Source organism: Nicotiana tomentosiformis, chromosome 5 (genome assembly GCF_000390325.3).
Source record: "Nicotiana tomentosiformis chromosome 5, ASM39032v3, whole genome shotgun sequence".
NCBI lineage: Eukaryota > Viridiplantae > Streptophyta > Magnoliopsida > Solanales > Solanaceae > Nicotiana > Nicotiana tomentosiformis.
This window is the reverse complement of record NC_090816.1, coordinates 1,615,649-1,632,592: the sequence shown is the minus strand read 5'-3', so window position 1 is coordinate 1,632,592 and position 16,944 is coordinate 1,615,649. Positions and strand designations below refer to the sequence as shown.

General features: G+C 39.7%; 1 protein-coding gene across 2 annotated transcripts; it reads right to left on the bottom strand.

Moving 5' to 3' along the window:
• Positions 1 to 9,643: 9,643 nt before the first annotated feature.
• LOC104084467 (jasmonoyl--L-amino acid synthetase JAR4) lies at positions 9,644 to 15,491 on the bottom strand. Of its 2 annotated transcripts, XM_009588325.3 has the most exons (5): positions 15,288 to 15,491; positions 12,602 to 12,910; positions 12,132 to 12,233; positions 10,762 to 11,549; positions 9,644 to 10,264 (listed from the first exon to the last, which is right to left on the bottom strand). In XM_009588325.3, the coding sequence occupies exons 2-5, from the start codon at positions 12,895 to 12,897 to the stop codon at positions 9,723 to 9,725; spliced, it is 1,728 nt and encodes a 575-aa protein (XP_009586620.1). In that variant the 5' UTR covers positions 12,898 to 12,910; positions 15,288 to 15,491; the 3' UTR covers positions 9,644 to 9,722. The 2 variants fall into 2 exon arrangements, with proteins under 2 accessions (XP_009586620.1, XP_070058007.1); XM_070201906.1 differs by lacking the exon at positions 15,288 to 15,491 and having other exon boundaries at positions 12,602 to 12,945.
• Positions 15,492 to 16,944: the final 1,453 nt, after the last annotated feature.

Below are 16,944 nucleotides of genomic sequence, written 5' to 3'. Positions count from 1 at the left end.
TGATTCTCTAACGTTGGCTTGCCTAGCAAGTGAAATATTAGGCGCCATCATGATCCCGTCGGTGGGAAATTTTGGGTCGTGACAGTTGGTATCAGAGCACTAGGTTGCTTAGGTCTCACGATTCACGAGCAAGCTTAGTAGAGTCTGGAGGATCGGTACGGAGACGTCTGTGCTTATCTTCTAGAGGCTATGAAGTTTAGGAACAAGTTTCACTCATTTTCTTCTCTGTCCTGCGATTTTGCTTTCTCAACACTGATTGAACTCTTCTACTCTTATTCTCTCGCAGATGGCGAGAACACGTACTGCTTCCTTAGCTGAGCAGCACCCAGAGCCTCCAGTGATAGCTCCTATGCGGGGCAGAGGTCGAGGCCGAGGCCGTGCCAGAGGCCGAGGCAGGGGGAGGGCTTAGCCTAGGGCCCGAGCAGCAGCCTCGGCAGTGGAGCCTCAGATAGAGCTTGACGAGGAGGTTCCAGCCCAGACTGTTCCTGCCGGACCAGCTCAGGTTCCGGAGGGGTTCATTGCTACCCAGTACTTCAGGACGCTTTGGTCCGTTTGGTGGGCCTTATGGAGAGTGTGGCCCAGACTGGTGCATTTCCCATGGAACCAGCAGTATCTCAGGCTGGAGGAGGAGCTCAGACTCCCACCACTCTTACTCCAGAGCAGATAGCTCCCCAGTATCAGGCTCCAGCAGCTCATCCAATCGGATTAGTTCAGCCGGTTATTGCGGCATGGGTCGGAGATTGGCCAGCTATGTCTTCTGAGGCCTTATGGAGATTAGACAGCTTTATTAAGCTCTTTCCTGTTCACTTCAGCGGTGCTCCTTCAGAGGATCCCCAGGAGTATCTTGACAGTTGTCACGAGGTTTTACAGAACATGGGTATAGTGGAGACCAATGGGGTTAATTTTGCTGCATTTCAGATGACGGGTTCCACCAAGAAATGGTGGAGAGATTACTTGTTGACCAGACCAACTGGGTCGCCTGCTCTTACTTGGGACCAGTTCTCTCAACTCTTCATAGAGAGTTTCTGCCTATCACATTGAGAGAGGAGCGTCGCCGTCAGTTTGGGCGTCTCCAGCAAGGCAGTATGAATGTTACTCAGTCTGAGACCCATTTTGTGGATTTGGCCCATCATGCTATCCTTCTGCTTCCCACCGAGAGAGAAAGAGGGTGAGAAGGTTTATTGATGGACTTGCTCAGCCTATCAGATTGCAGATGGCTAAGGATACGGGGAGTGGGATTTCTTTTCAGGCGGCTGCTAATGTCGCCAGACGAGTCGAACCGGTTCTTACTCAGGTAGGTCAGTGGTCTGACAAGAGACCTCGTCATTCCGGTGAGTTCAGCGGTGCCTCACCGATAGGCAGGAGTACTTTTGGTAGAGGCCATCTTCCCAGGTCATTTCATACAGCGCTTCAGGCATCTCACGGTGCCTCGGGTGGTCGTGGCCCTCAGATGCATTATTCCGACCAGCTAGCCTACAGTGCACCACCAGCTCCTATTAGTGCATCTCCACTCCAGAGTCATCAGGTTGGTTATTCAGGTCAACAGGGTCAGTTTCAGGTTCAGCAGTCACAGCAGCCGAAGTTATGTTATACTTGTGGTGATTCGAGGCACATTGCTAGATTTTGCCCTCGGGCAACGGGCAGCTCACAACATCAGAGTTCTCGTGCCATGGTTCCGGTACCAGTTGTTGCACCACCTGCTCAGCTAGCCAGAGGCAGGGGTCAGGCAGCCAGAGGTAGAGGCCAGACTATTAGAGGTGGCGGTCAGGCCATTAGAGGTGGAGACCAGCCAGCTAGAGGTCGTCCCAGGGATGTAGTTCAGGGTGGTGGGGCCCAGCCCTGGTGTTATGCTTTCCCAGCCAGGCCTGAGGCTGAGTCATCTGACACTGTTATCACAGGTACTGTTTCAGTTTGCAGTAGAGATGCTTCAGTTCTATTTGATCCGGGATCTACTTGCTCTTATGTGTCATCCTATTTTGCTTCCTATTTGGTTGTGCCCCGTGATTCTTTGAGTTCTTCTGCGTATGTGTCTACACCAGTGGGAGATGCTATTCTTGTAGATCGTGTTTATCGTTCGTGTGTGGTCACCATTGGGAGTCTTGAGACTCGTGTAGATCTCCTACTTCTCGACATGGTTGATTTTGATGTCATACTGGGTATGGATTGGTTGTCACCTTATCATGCTATATTAGATTGCCACGCCAAGATAGTGACCTTAGCCTTGCAGGGGTTACCTCGATTAGAGTGGAGAGAAAATCTTGGCCATTATGCCAGTAGGGTTATCTCTTATGTGAAGGCTCGGCATATGGTCAAGAAGGGGTGTCTAGCTTATTTGGCTTATGTCCGCAATTCTAGTGCGAAGGTTCCTTCCATAGATTCGGTATCAGTTGTTCGTGAGTTTCCAGAGGTGTTTCCTGCAGACCTACCGGGGATGCCACCCGACAGGGATATTGATTTTTGCATTGATTTGGCTCCAGGCACTTAGCTTATTTCCATTTCGCCATATCGCATGGCCCCGCCAGAGTTGAAAGAATAGAAAGAGCAGTTGCAATATTTGCTTGATAAGGGTTTCATTAGACCTAGTGACTCGCCCTGGGGTGCACCTGTGTTATTTGTGAAGAAGAAAGATGGATCAATGAGGATGTGTATAGATTATCGGCAATTGAATAGAGTCACCATCAAGAACAAATATCCATTACCGAGGATTGATGATTTATTTGATCAGCTTCAGGGTGCCAAGGTGTTTTCAAAGATTGATTTGAGATCTGGCTACCATCAGTTGAGGATTAGGGCATCTGATGTTCCTAAGACAGCTTTTCGGACTCGGTATGGACATTATGAGTTTCTAGTGATTTCATTTGGGCTGACAAATGCCCCAGCAGCATTCATGGATTTGATGAACCGGATGTTCAAACCCTACTTGGATTCCTTTGTGGTTGTGTTTATTGATGATATCTTGATCTACTCCCACAGTCTAGAGGAGCATGAGCAGCACATTCGGATCATTCTTCAGATTCTGAAAGACAGCCAGTTATATGCTAAGTTCTCAAAATGCGAGTTTTGGTTGAGTTCAGTTGCTTTCTTGGGTCACGTTGTATCAGCAGAGGGTATTCAGGTGGATCCTAAGAAGATTGAGGCAGTCCAGAACTGGCCTAGACCCACATCAACAACAGAGATCCGTAGTTTCCTGGGTTTGGCGGGCTATTACCATCGATTTGTGGAGGGGTTTTCATCCATAGCAGCCCCGTTGACCAGATTGATCCAGAAGGGTGCCCCGTTCGGGTGGTCAGATGAGTGTGAAGTGAGCTTTCAGAAGCTCAAGACTGCTTTGACTATGGCACCGGTATTGGTGTTACCCATAGGTTTAGGATCTTATACAGTATATTGTGACGCATCTCGTATTGGTCTGGGTGCAGTATTGATGCAGGGTGGCAAGGTTATTGCATATGCTTCACGGCAGCTGAAGGTTCATGAGAAGAATTACCCTGTTCATGATCTAGAGCTAGCAGCCATTGTTCACGCGTTGAAGATTTGGAGGCACTATCTTTACGGCGTGCCATGTGAGGTATTCACTGATCGTTGGAGCTTGCAGTATTTATTCAAGCAGAAGGAACTCAATTTGAGGCAGATGAGGTGGCTGGAGCTATTGAAAGACTATGATATCACTATATTGTATCATCCCGGGAAGGCCAATGTGGTAGCCGATGCTTTGAGTAGAAAGTCAGTCTGTATGGGTAGCCTTGCATATATTCCAGTTGGTGAGAGACCGCTTGCATTGGATGTTCAAGCCTTGGCTAACCAGTTCGTGAGGTTATATGTTTCTGAGCCCAGCCTTGTTCTAGCTTGTACAGTTGCTCGATCTTCTTTGTTTGAGCGCATCAGAGATCGGCAGGATGGCGATCTTTATTTACTTGTCCTTAGAGACACAGTGCGGCACGGTAGTGCCAAGAAGGTTACTATTGAAGATGACGGAGTTTTGAGGATGTAGGGTCGTATTTGTGTGCCTAATATGGATGGACTTCGTGAGTTGATCCTTGAGGAGTCTCACAGTTCCCTGTATTCTATTCATTCGGGCGCCGCAAAGATGTATCAGGACTTGAGATAGCATTATTGGTGGAGGCGAATGAAGAAGGACATAATTGCCTATATAGCTCGATGCCTAAATTGCCAGCAGGTAAAGTGTGAGCATCAGAGACCTGGTGGTTTACTCCAGTGGTTAGATATTCCTGAGTGGAAGTGGGAGCGTATCACTATGGATTTTGTTGTTGGACTCTCACGGACTCAGAGGAAGTTCGATGTAGTTTGGGTTATTGTGGACAGGCTGACCAAGTCAGCCCATTTTATTCTTGTGGCAGTTACCTATTCCACAGAGCGGTTGGCAGAGATTTATATTCGGGAGATCGTCCGTCTTCACGGTGTGCCCGTGTCTATCATTTCTGATCGAGGTACGCAGTTTACCTCGCACTTTTGGAGGGCAGTTCAGCATGAGTTGGGTACACCGGTTGAGTTGAGCACAGTATTTTATCCTCAGACGGAAGGGCAGTCCGAGCGTACTATTCAGATCTTAGAGGATATGCTCCACGCTTGTGTTATAGACTTCGGAGGATCGTGGGATCAGTTCTTGCCCCTTGCAGAATTCGCCTACAACAATAGCTACCAGTCGAGCATTCAAATGGCTCCCTATGAGGCATTATATGGTAGGCGGTGTCGGTCGCCAGTTGGGTGGTTTGAGCCGGGAGAGGCTCGGTTATTGGGTATAGATTTAGTTCAGGAGGCCTTGGATAAGGTCAAGATTATTCAGGATCGATTTCGCTCTACTCAGTCCAGGCAGAAGAGTTATGCCGACCGGAGAGTTCGTGATATTGCATTCATGGTCGGAGAGAGAGTGTTACTTCGGGTATCACCCATGAAGGGTGTAATGAGGTTCGGAAAGAAGGGCAAGTTGAGCCCTAGGTATATCGGGCCATTTGAGATCCTCGAGAGAGTGGGGGGAGGTAGCTTATAGACTTGCGCTGCCTCCAGGGTTATCCTCAGTTCATCCGGTATTCCATGTGTCTATGCTCCGGATAGATCATGGTGACCCATCCTACGTGTTAGATTTAAGCTTTGTCCAGTTGGACAAGGGTTTGACTTACGAGGAGGAGCCGGTGGCCATTCTAGACCGACAGGTTCATCAATTGAGGTCAAGGAGTTACCCTTCAGTTCGAGGGCAGTGGAGAGGTCAGCCTATTGAGGTAGCTACTTGGGAGTCCGAGTCCGATATGCGGAGTAGATATCCCTACCTTTTTACCAGCCCAAGTACTTTCCTATGTTCGTTCTAGGACGGACGGTTGTTTTAGATGTGAAGATTGTGATGACCCAAAAGGTCATCTTATGTTTTAGAACTCGAATTTGCGCTCTTAAGCCTTAAACATCTCATTTTTACCCTCCTCGATTTGCGTGCACAGTCCGGGAAGGTTTTCGAAAAGCTTTTATGTTGAAAACTAATAAAAATAAGAATGTTTGCCTTAAAAGTTAATTTTAGTAGACTTCGGTCAATATTTTTGGTAAACAGGCCCGGATCCGTGTTTTGACGGTCCCGGTAGGTCCGTATCGAATTATGGGACCTAGGCGTATGCCCAGAATCGAATTCGGAGGTCCCTAGCTCAAGTTATGAATTTTTGATGAAAATTAAAAGTCTGAAAATTAATTATTTTTAAGAATTGATTGATGCTTGGCATTGTTGGTATCGGGTCTGTATTTTGATTCCGGAACTCGGTAAAGTTTCATTATGATATTTAAGACTTGTCTGTGAAATTTGGTGAGAAACGGAGTTCATTTGACGTGATTCGGACGTCCAGTTGAGAAGATAGGAATTTTAAAGTGTTCTTGAGAATTTTATTTGATTTAGTGCTAAATTTGTAGTTCTAGGTGTTGTTTTGGCGATTTGATCGTGCGAGCAAGTTCGTATGATATTTTTAGACTTGTGTGCATGTTTGGTTGGGAGCCTCGAGGGCTCGGGTGAGTTTCGGATAGGCCACGGGATGTTTTGGACTTGGGAAAAATCTGGTTTTCTGTAGATTCTGGTGTCTGGCATATCCTTCTTCGCGTTCGCGAAGGTCCTCTCGCGAACGCGAAGAGTAATCTGGTGAGGCTGAGAATTATTCTTCGCGAACGCGAAGGCCTGGTCGCGAACGCGAAGTGATGGGGGATTTACCCTTCGCGAACGCGACCTGACCATCGCGAATGCGAAGCACTTGGGGACCTGGGGGAGGGTTGGTCATGTACTTCTACGCGAACGCGTCCACTGGGTCGCGAACGCGAAGGCTAGGGGGGAGTTGCCTTACACGAACGCGTAGAAATACTCGCGAACGCGAAGGCATTAGGCCGCTGTGTATCGCGATCGCGACAGGCCTCTCGCGAACGCGATGAAGGCATGTCCAATGACTTAAAATAGACTCCAAACACGGGTTTGAGCCATTTCTTCAACATTTTCAAGAACCAAATAGGTAGAGGCGATTTCCAAGAGTCATTTTCTTCCCCAAAGTGTTGGTAAGTGATTCTAAACCATTTTTTTTTAATTACCCATTATATTTCTTGAATTTTCAACCTAAAATCTAGAGTTTTCATGGTAGAATTAGGGGTTAGGGTAGAAACTAGGAATTTCGGGAATTTGGGAATTTAGACCTCAATTTAAGGTCGGATTCCACGACTAATTACATATTCGGGCTCGGGGGTGAATGGGTAAAAGAGATTTTGGTCCGAACCTCGGGTTTTGACCAAGCGGGCCCGGGGTCGATATTCGACGTTTTGGAGGAAAATTTGGGAAATCTTTAATTATTCATTAAAGTTGATTCCTTTAGCAATGTTTGATATTATTGAGTCATTTTTGAATAGATACGAGTGGTTTGGAGGTGAATTCCAAAGGAAAAGCTGTGATTGAGAATTAGGTGGCCTTCAGAGTGAGGTAAGTGTTGTGTCTAGCTTTGGCTTGAGGGAATAGGTATTGTGTGAGTATTTGCTACGTGTTTTGTTATTGAATACGACGTATAGTTGAGGTGACGAGTATCTATACGTTGTGGTCGAGTCATAGCATGCGAGTGAAATTCCATTTCTTGCAAATTTGTAGTCTTAAATCTTGCTATCCATGCTTATTGTTGTGGTTGAAATATTGGGAGACTTGTATCCGGTTCCACCGAGGTCGATAAAATTATGAATATTTATTCGAGGTTGAGATGTTAAATTGTGAAAGTAATCATTTATGAAATATTATTTTTTTGTAAAACTTCTCTCTCTCCGTTGTTATTGATTCTGTAAATTGTGAGGAAGAGTATAAAGCACGAAGGGTGATGCCGTGCATAATTTAATTATATTGTGAGGAAGAGTGTAAAGCACGAAGGGTGATACCGTGCATAATTTAATTATATTGTGAGGAAGAGTGTAAAGTACGAAGGGTGATGTCGTGCATAATTTAATTATATTGTGAGGAAGAGTGTAAAGCACGAAGGGTGATGCCGTGCATAATTTATTTATATTGTGAGGAAGAGAGTAAAAGCATGAAGGGTGATGCCGTGCATTCTTATTTTTTTATTTGGTGAGGTTGAGAGTAAAAGCACGAAGGGTGATGCCGTGCAGTTTTTCTTGCTGTCTTAATTGCTCGATTCATTTAAGGATTTTCGGTTCAATTATGTCTTTTCATTATTCTCACTCTTTATGTTGTATTCCCCCACTGTATGTTCCCTTCCCATTATTTCTGCATTATTATTTTACTTATTGTTGTTGCCTCTAGCATGATTATACTGTTCAGGTCATATGTGGGTGTCTTGTCTTAGCCTCGTCACTACTTCGCCGAGGTTAGGTTCGACACTTACCAGTACATGGGGTCGGTTGAACTAATACTGCACTCTATACTTTCTGTGTAGATTTTGATAACGGCTCAGGTTGATCGAGATTTGCTACTGGTCCGTTGTCCGGAGACTCAAGGTAGATATGTCGGCGTTCACAGACGTTGAAGTCCTCGTCTATCCCTTATGTCTTACTGTTTTCTTTCATTCAGACAGTTATATTTACTTCAGACTATTACTTGTTATAAATTCTAGAATGCTCGTGAATTGTGACTCTAAATCCGGGTGGTAGTAGTTTATACAGATTTATGATATTCCGTACTGGTTATATTTCATTGTAGTTTATTATTATTAATTACCGAATGAAAATAAGGAATTGGTAAATGATTCTCTAACGTTGGCTTGCCTAGCAAGTGAAATGTTAGGCGCCATCACGATCCCGTCGGTGAGAAATTTCGGGTCATGACAATAGTCCATGCCATATGTATGAATTCGGGCGACCGTCCCCGAATCTCCTAAAATTTTGCGGGCCCATAAAAAATTATTTAATGAACAATAGTCATCATTTTGCCATGATCGTACCTCGGTTTTTGGCGTTTTAGGGCCATAAAACAAGAATTCAAGATGTTCGACTACTTACTAATCTTCTACCCTTATTTTTGGCCTCCACACTCTTTTATCAAGGGTCATATCCTCGATAAGCTGAAGATGTGTCATATCCTGCCTAATCACCTATCATCAATACTTCTCCGACTTACCTTTACCTCTCGTGAGACCCCACTGTAATCAACCTCTCATACCTCCTTACTGGAGCATCTAGGTCTCTCTTCTTCACATGCACGAACCATATTAGCCTTGCTTCCCGCACTTGTCCACCACGGAGGCCACTTCCACCCAGTCCCAACTATCTTCATTCCTGATCTTATCTCTCCTAATATGCCTACACATCTATCTCAACATCCTCATTTTCGTCACTTTCATCTTCTAGGGATGAGAGTTTTTGTCTAGCAACACTCTGCCCATGCGACACGAATTTGTGATAATATCCACTTTTTCGTGTGTATTAGTACATACTAATTTTATAGAATTTCTTTGACGGACTCCGATTGGCCTGGATTTTCATAGGCCCATAGAAAACGGCCTACTAACCAATATTCATTGTTTCAGCATGTCTTTCGTGTTCATTTTATAGTGTTTCATGGTCATGCAACATGAATTTATGATTATATCCACTTTTTTATGCTAATTATATCTACTTTTTTATGATTTTGTAGAATTTTTTTGACGGACTCCAATTGGCCTTAATTTTTGTAGGTCCATAGGAATCGGCCTAGTACCAATACTTATTGTTATTTATGTATTGTAAAATCAGCCTAGTACCAATACTTATTGTTATTTATGTATTGTAAAATGATGATATTAGAGAAATTTGGATTTATTTTAGAAATTTCGTGTTTTGTCTATCTTTTTTAGAGGGAGAAGATTTTAAAATCTCTTAACTTATGATCTTAAACTATCAGGTAAAGAGTTAGCTTGATGCAGCATCTGATAAAAATACACAGATGGTGTAAAACAATCTTGTACTATCCATATATATAACATAAATCCTTTATAATGTTGCCAGACCCTTGAGTGCATAGAAAACTATCTTATCTATATTGCGGGAACTGTCTAAAATGTTGTTGCACCTGTGTCGGATCTTGCAAAGAATACACTACGTTTGGAGGATTCGACACCACAGACCGGCAACATTTTCTAGCATCTTATTGTTTAGCTTTAGTCTTTTTGGAGGGGATGGAGAAGTTAAACTAAACCGCAAATTTATACAATTCAAAATATTATTAAGAAGATGACCAGCTGACTTACAAGGCTGGCGAGATACATTCATTATACATTAATTCAACAGAATGCAGTACTAAAATAGCTCTCAACTACATTGCTTGACAGTATTTGCAGCACAGAGAGATTAGTCGGGCCGACGCACCTTGGTGTTTTGAACTGGCTTACTGCAGCCCCTAATCCTACAAAATGATCTAATATCTTATGGAATGTTCCCCTCTTCACAATTCGGAGCTCAAGAGCTCCAATTGCATTCACCTTCCGAGAGCCCACATAGCCTGCATCGACGAAAGATTTGTCCAAACAATTGCAGCAATCTTTCAAGATTTCCTCAGTGGCCTCACCACTCAGTTCCCAGAAGATCACGTAGTGCCCCGGATCAGCTGAGACATTGACGTGGCTAGTGAAATCGACTACTTCTAGCTTTTCGTCTGATAAGATCTTGGCTGCTGCTTCCACGGCTAGTTGTAAGTCTTTCTCGGTGTTCTTGTCAATGTTGATGCTCAACAAGAGATTCCTACGGCAAATAAACTGGAGTTCCGGAGTGCCATTGTGGAATCCTTTTATCTTGACAACATCACCGAGCCTATAGCGATACAGACCTGCATATTTTACATGCCTAAACTCATTCAATTTCTTGGCGAAAAATTTAAAAAGGAATAATCAAAACTCATAAACAAGATGAATTTCAATCCTTATTTTCAAGTGAACAGTAAGTCTCATGGTGAAGGGGAGCATTGGGATAACTAGTAAAGTTGCTGTCATGTGATTAGAAGATCACGGGTTCGAGCCGTAGATATAGCTTTTTGCAAAAATACAGGGTAAGGATACATACAATAGACCCTTGTGCTCGGCCCTTCCCCGGACTCTGCGCATAGCGGGAGCAGGCTGCCCTTTTTTTTGTGAGTCTCATGGCCTTGAATACAAGTTTATGCTTGCGCTATAAATTCATTATACCAATGATATATATAATAAATCATTATATATGCTCTCTTGGTATAAATTCATTATACCAAGAGAGAATACAGTGAACCACTGATATATAATATGCTTTTGCCAACTAAAGCATCACAAGAAAATAGGCAGAAGAAAGTTATACCTGCAAAGTTGGTGACTACAATTTCATACTCTTCGCCGAGTTTAACTTCAGTTAAACCGACTGGCGTTGGCTCCAGACCGTCTAAATTTTCCATGAGAGGAATGAATTCGAAATAACCAATATTAGGAAGTACTGCATATGTAACAAGCTCGGGAGGCAACTCGGGGTTAACGTTTGCTCCAATCCACCCTTCAGAAGATCCATAATCAGCACTTAGCAGAGGTAACTCGCCCGCATAATGCCTCAGTTTCTTCAAGTAAGGTTCCATGGATCCAGTCATGATACCATATATGTACCTAGTGTTCGGGAAAAGTTCAGGTATCAAGCCATACCAATTGCTCAATCGGCTGCACTTGTTAAAAATAGTATCAGCAAGCTCGGGATCAGGCTTGAGTAATTTCGACATTGCTGCTCTCATAGAAGGAACCGTCACACGGCTAGAAAGTACTCCTTCTCTTATGTTGGTAACAAGTTCTTGCCATACTTGTTCGAAATTTCGAAAAGCATGGACAATACTATGGGCAAACGTAGAAGAGACAACTTGAACCTCATCGCGAAAAATGAGGCCGCACAAAAGATGACAGTACAAAGATTGTTGGAAATCAGGGCCAAATATCACTTCATCAGGGCTACAACAAGGGGTCTGCATTGCCCTCATTGTCTTCTTGAATTGTGCGTTTCGGTACACATTGGTAGTGGCAGTTCCAGCTGCCAAACCACCCTTCGTCTTGAATTGCTTGCTGCCATATATGAACTGCAAAGCTTTCCCATTTACAACTGGGAATTCTCTGAAAAATAACATAAATCTTCACATTAACCATTTGATAAGCCAATGATTTTTTTCCCGCGTTTCATAATACAATTAGCCAACATGTTAACTAATCAATTACGATAAATTTCCCCAGATTTTGCAGGGTTTTTTTTCTTGCAGTACTTTGACGTGACATGAGCGTGAAGGGGTTAAAAAATCAGTTTTCTTTTTAAAAGGGATAAAATCACTAATTTTACCACATATAGTTGGGTGAATCTCAAGAAATATGAAAGATAAAAAAGAACTCCTTGTGACGAACGTTAGGGATGCGTCACCACATTTGTCGACGTGTGAACTATAAGTCTATAGCCCTTTCCTGAGAAGAGTACCAAGAGAAAAAGTAAAAACCACTTATTGAAACAAAAGAACAAAATCTTCCACTGCATATGAACAGATGTGGAAATTTTCAAAATAAAGAAATAAACATCTCATAGTGTAATTCTCAACTGGACCAACTTTTCCACAAATAAAAAGAGTCATTACCCAAAAATGCAGTAGAGTTGAAAAAAGATGGCTAACAGTATAAAGCATTATAAGATAGTACAGGAAATTACATTACCTGTTCCTAAAGGCAAAAGATGTCTTGAATATTTGCATAGTGGATTCCATCAATTCTTCATTGAAAGGTACAAACTTTGGCTTTCCCTGAGTTGTCCCAGAACTGCAATCAACCATTAACATTAAATCTTCTTCTTCAACTACTAAAGTTATAACCTTTACACTACTCAACACCACTCCTCTTCTACACCCCAATAAAAACCATTGAAGAAAGAAAAACAATCATTTCTTTTTAATTTTCTGTTCTCATTATGATAGAAGGGACACATCTATTTATTTATTTATTTTACGTTGCGACACGCTCCATATGTGCGAGTTGACTCTTTTTCTTAAGTCAAACATGTGAAAATTCAAAAAAAAATCCGTTCTTTCTTAAACTCCTGGTCGAATCAAACTATGCCACATAAATTGAAACACGGAGTACTTATCTTAGGTTTGCAACAATTAGGAGGTAAAGAAATTTTAGAGTACCTCAAGGAGATAGTGGTAATAGGTTTTCCAGTAAGAATAGGAAAAAGATCACCATCAGTAATTCTATGAATGTAAGGCTCCAAATCCTTGTGGGTGACAATGGGTACACAATTCTTGAAAGACAATGAGTCAGTTTTCCCATTCAGACCCCATTGCTGCAAATATTCTGTCCCTCCATTTTCTTCCAAAATCTTCTGTAGTGTCTCTTCTTGAATTTTGCCAGCATCTCTTGTTAACACCTCAAACTCCTCAATTACTTCTTGTGGATCAAACTTCTCAGTTTTCTCTACCACCATTTTCACTATCTTTCTGTAACAAATAGCAATCATAAGTTTAAATTGATCCCAGGAAGCTCAACCACCACAATATATATATATAAATAAAAGGAAAAAGGTTCAAAGTTGAAGGAAGAATTGGAACAACAGTAAAGTTGTCTCAATGTAATCTATAAGTTACGGGTTGAGCCGTGGAAGCAATCAGTAATGTTTGTATTAGGATAGCATGTCTATATCACACCTCTTAGGTACGGCCATTCTTAGAACCTTAAAACCCGCTCGAACGCGAGATGCCATGTTCACTTGCCGCTCTTTTTGAAAAAGGTTCAAAATTGCTCCTGTGTTATCAAAGATTATTCAATTTTTAACATTCTTTACACTTTTGGTTCATTTATACATTTGACTTTAATAAATTGTCTCGCATTTACACGTGTTCAAATACTTTGAGAAAAAAAAAAAAGGGTCCAATTTTGCCTGTTTATTTTTAATTATGGTTTAAAATTACTCAGGTTGGAAATCTGTTAGAAGTCAATAGTTCCTAATGTCGATCATAAAATTAGACTAAACATGAGGATAAAATTGAAATTCAAATGTTACAGAGATAAATTTGACCATTTTCCCTCAAAAACAATTTTAAAAAAAAAAAGGAAACAGAAGGGAAGAAAAGACAATCTGTAAAGTAGATAGCATCTAGTGCTTGCTTAAGAATAATGATGGGAGATTAATTTACAACAAAATAAAGGACAAAAATTCAGAAAAAGGGTCCCAGATGGACATTGGAATGAAAAAGTAAGGTCAAAATTTCAAGGATTCCACTATGTGAAAGTAACAAATTCAAATCCCGTGGACGGAAAGTGTCACATCTTTATCACAGGACCACTTAATTAGCACTATGGAAATAAGACAAAAAATAGTACATTAATTTAAATTGTTTTTCTTTGATAAAGTATATTAAAATATATAATTGTTATCAAAGGTCCCATAGAATTGTCAGCTATACACAAATAAACGGTATTTACCTATGTCCACAATAACTAATTTTTTGTCTTTTTATTTTGATACAAAATAAGTGTCATTTTTATATATTTAAGAATTAATTAAATAAGTTTTTCAAATTTATCTCTATTTACATATCACAATGTGTCAAGTTAACAATACGCAAAATTTAATTAAGAATAATTTAATCAAAATACTTACGTGTTTTCTATAAATTTGTATTTTATTAAGGGTTGTGACAAGACAAAATAGTCGTGGACCAGAGGGAGTACAAAATAAAGAAAAGGCACACTATTAAAGCCAAATTTATGATTCAATGAACCCAAAAGAAAAGTGAATTACTTAATGGCCACTCACTGTATTGTTACTTAATGCAGTTGTAATAGATGTAATTAAAATCTCAAGTACAGAAAAACACCAACCAATACATGTGTGAAAGTTATCACTGATAATAACAACCTATATATGGGTAGTTTGGTTGAAATAAGTTATTCCATGATTAATTATCTCGGGATTAATTATTTCATCTTATCATAGATATAAAAAATACTATATTTTCGGGATAACTGATCCCAGGATTAATTATGCCGCACTTTTCTACCAACCAAACATAAAATAAACTCTTCTTAAATTTAGGTCGGGATTAATTATTCCTTATCTATCATACCAAACAAGCCCTATATGTACAGTCGTAACACTTACTCATAATTCATAAATAAGAATTAGTAATATACAGATACAAAGGTACATAAGCCATTTAAATTTCAAGAAAAGAATAGTCCTTCTGGCTTAGAAAGAATGAAGAAATGTGAAACACGAGGATTAAACCTTTAAATTTTCAAATTCATGAACTTTATGAACTTTAATCTTGATAATTTCTTAAAACACAAAATTTAAATAATTAGAAAGTACATACATAATATTACACTCTATGTCCTAATTCATATTGTAACACTCTTCCTTTTTAGTTCACTTCTAAATTTAGAAATAATTTAATTTTAAATTTTTCAAGAAAAGTCTTTACCTTGCTTCGGATCACAAATTTTTTTGAAAAAATTCTTCCTTAAACTTCATTCTCAGTCGAACAATGCTCATATAAATTGGGACCAAGGAATTACTATAATTTACTAGTTAATACCATTTTAAATACATGTATGAAAGAATTACTTGACTTTCAAATAATAATAATGTCATGTAAAATATAATAGGATAAAAAGTAAACAGAGAACACGAGAATCATTATAACTCCGAAATTTGTCAAAGTAAAGGTCAAACAAAAGAAGTTCTAAAAAGAAGAAATATTGGAAAAAAGAAAAAAAAAATCCAGAAAACGGAAAATTATCCGGAAAATTAACTCATTAAAGTCGAAGCAATCGTATGAGAATTTATACACATTTATATACAGACAACAGTACCTGTATTTTGTGAGTGGCAGCTAGAAATTAGAATTGCAGAAAGTAATATATATCAGTGTAGATTTCAGCGTAACTGTTTTGCCTGTTGAAGTAATATATAACAGTGAGCCAAAAACACACACACACACACTATCGTAAGAAATGGATTCAAAGAGAGACAGGAGAAAAAGAAGAAGACTTTGAGCCACGAGGGAAGATATTGGTAGGAGGAATTATATATATATATATATATATATATATATATATATATATATATATATATATAGGTGGCTTGACTAAGAGCAAACACCGTCCAACGTGGGGCCGGTTTATTTGAAATGAAGCATGTCGACTATCCTGGCATGTGTTAGATTTTAATTTTATGAGGTAATTTAGTACAACGATTTCAAATATTAATGATTGAGTTATAAATATATATAATGAATTTTTGTTATAAATATATTATTTGGAAAAGCTACTAAGTTCAGTAAAATTCGTACTTTAGCTTCTACCTTGGCTTTTCCGCCTAGGGTTCTTCAGTATGAATCTTGAAAATGAAAAACATTTCTAGTATGAACTTTTCTACACTACGAGCTGTGAATATGATTTAGTCTGGTTATAGGTTCTAAATTATTTTTTGTGTATAGTGTATAAGCAAAGTGACTAAACCATTCCTTTTAATCGAAAAGTCACTTAGCTTTTATTTTTTCCATTACAAAAATAAATTAATGATTTTAATTCAATAATGTAAAAATTGAGTGACAAGTCATAAATTGACCCATGATAAAGTGGTGAAATTTGGTAAAGTTTTAGTGTCTATGATTTGTAATGAAATTAAAGCAATTTAGTAAAACATGAACAATAAATGTTGTTATGAAATAAAATCAATTTAGTAAAACATGAACAAGAAATAGAGATAGAGAGAGGAAGAGATTTTCTTCTTTAATTGTGTGTATTTTCCTATCTATTACAAGGCATTTATATATGCATGAAAAATAAAGAATCACTATTGCAAAATATGTCATTGAACATATCATTAAGCATTTGAGATGAATATCATGGAGAAGGCTATGGAGTTACAATCATAAATCCATAATTATTAGAGTATTGGGAGTTATGGGGATAATGGAGAAAGTAGACATCCACCATAATTTAATTTTTTATAACACTCCCCCTTGGATGTCCATAGATAATGTGCCTCGTTAAAACCTTATTAGGAGAAAACCCTATGGGAAAAAATCCCAATGAAGGAAAAAGAGTACACATATTTTAAAATACGTCTTTTGGTTGCCTCGTTAAAAACCTTGCAAGAAAAACCATGTGGGACAAAAACCTTGTAAGGGAAAAAGAATACAATACGTATTAACTCCCCCTGATGAGAGCATCAATTCACATTCTTGAGCCTTCGTATCCCAATTTTGTATACTAGTTTCTTGAAGGTAGACGTCGATAAAGATTTGGTGAATAAATCAGCCATATTATTACTTGAACGAATCTGTTGCACATTGATATCACCATTCTTTTGAAGATCATGTGCAAAAAATAACTTTGGTCAAATGTGCCTTGTCCTATCTCCTTTTATGAATCCTCTCTTCAATTGGGTTATGCATGTTGCATTGTCTTCATACAAAATTGTGGGTAGTTTGTCACACTTCAAACCATATTTGTCTCGAATAAG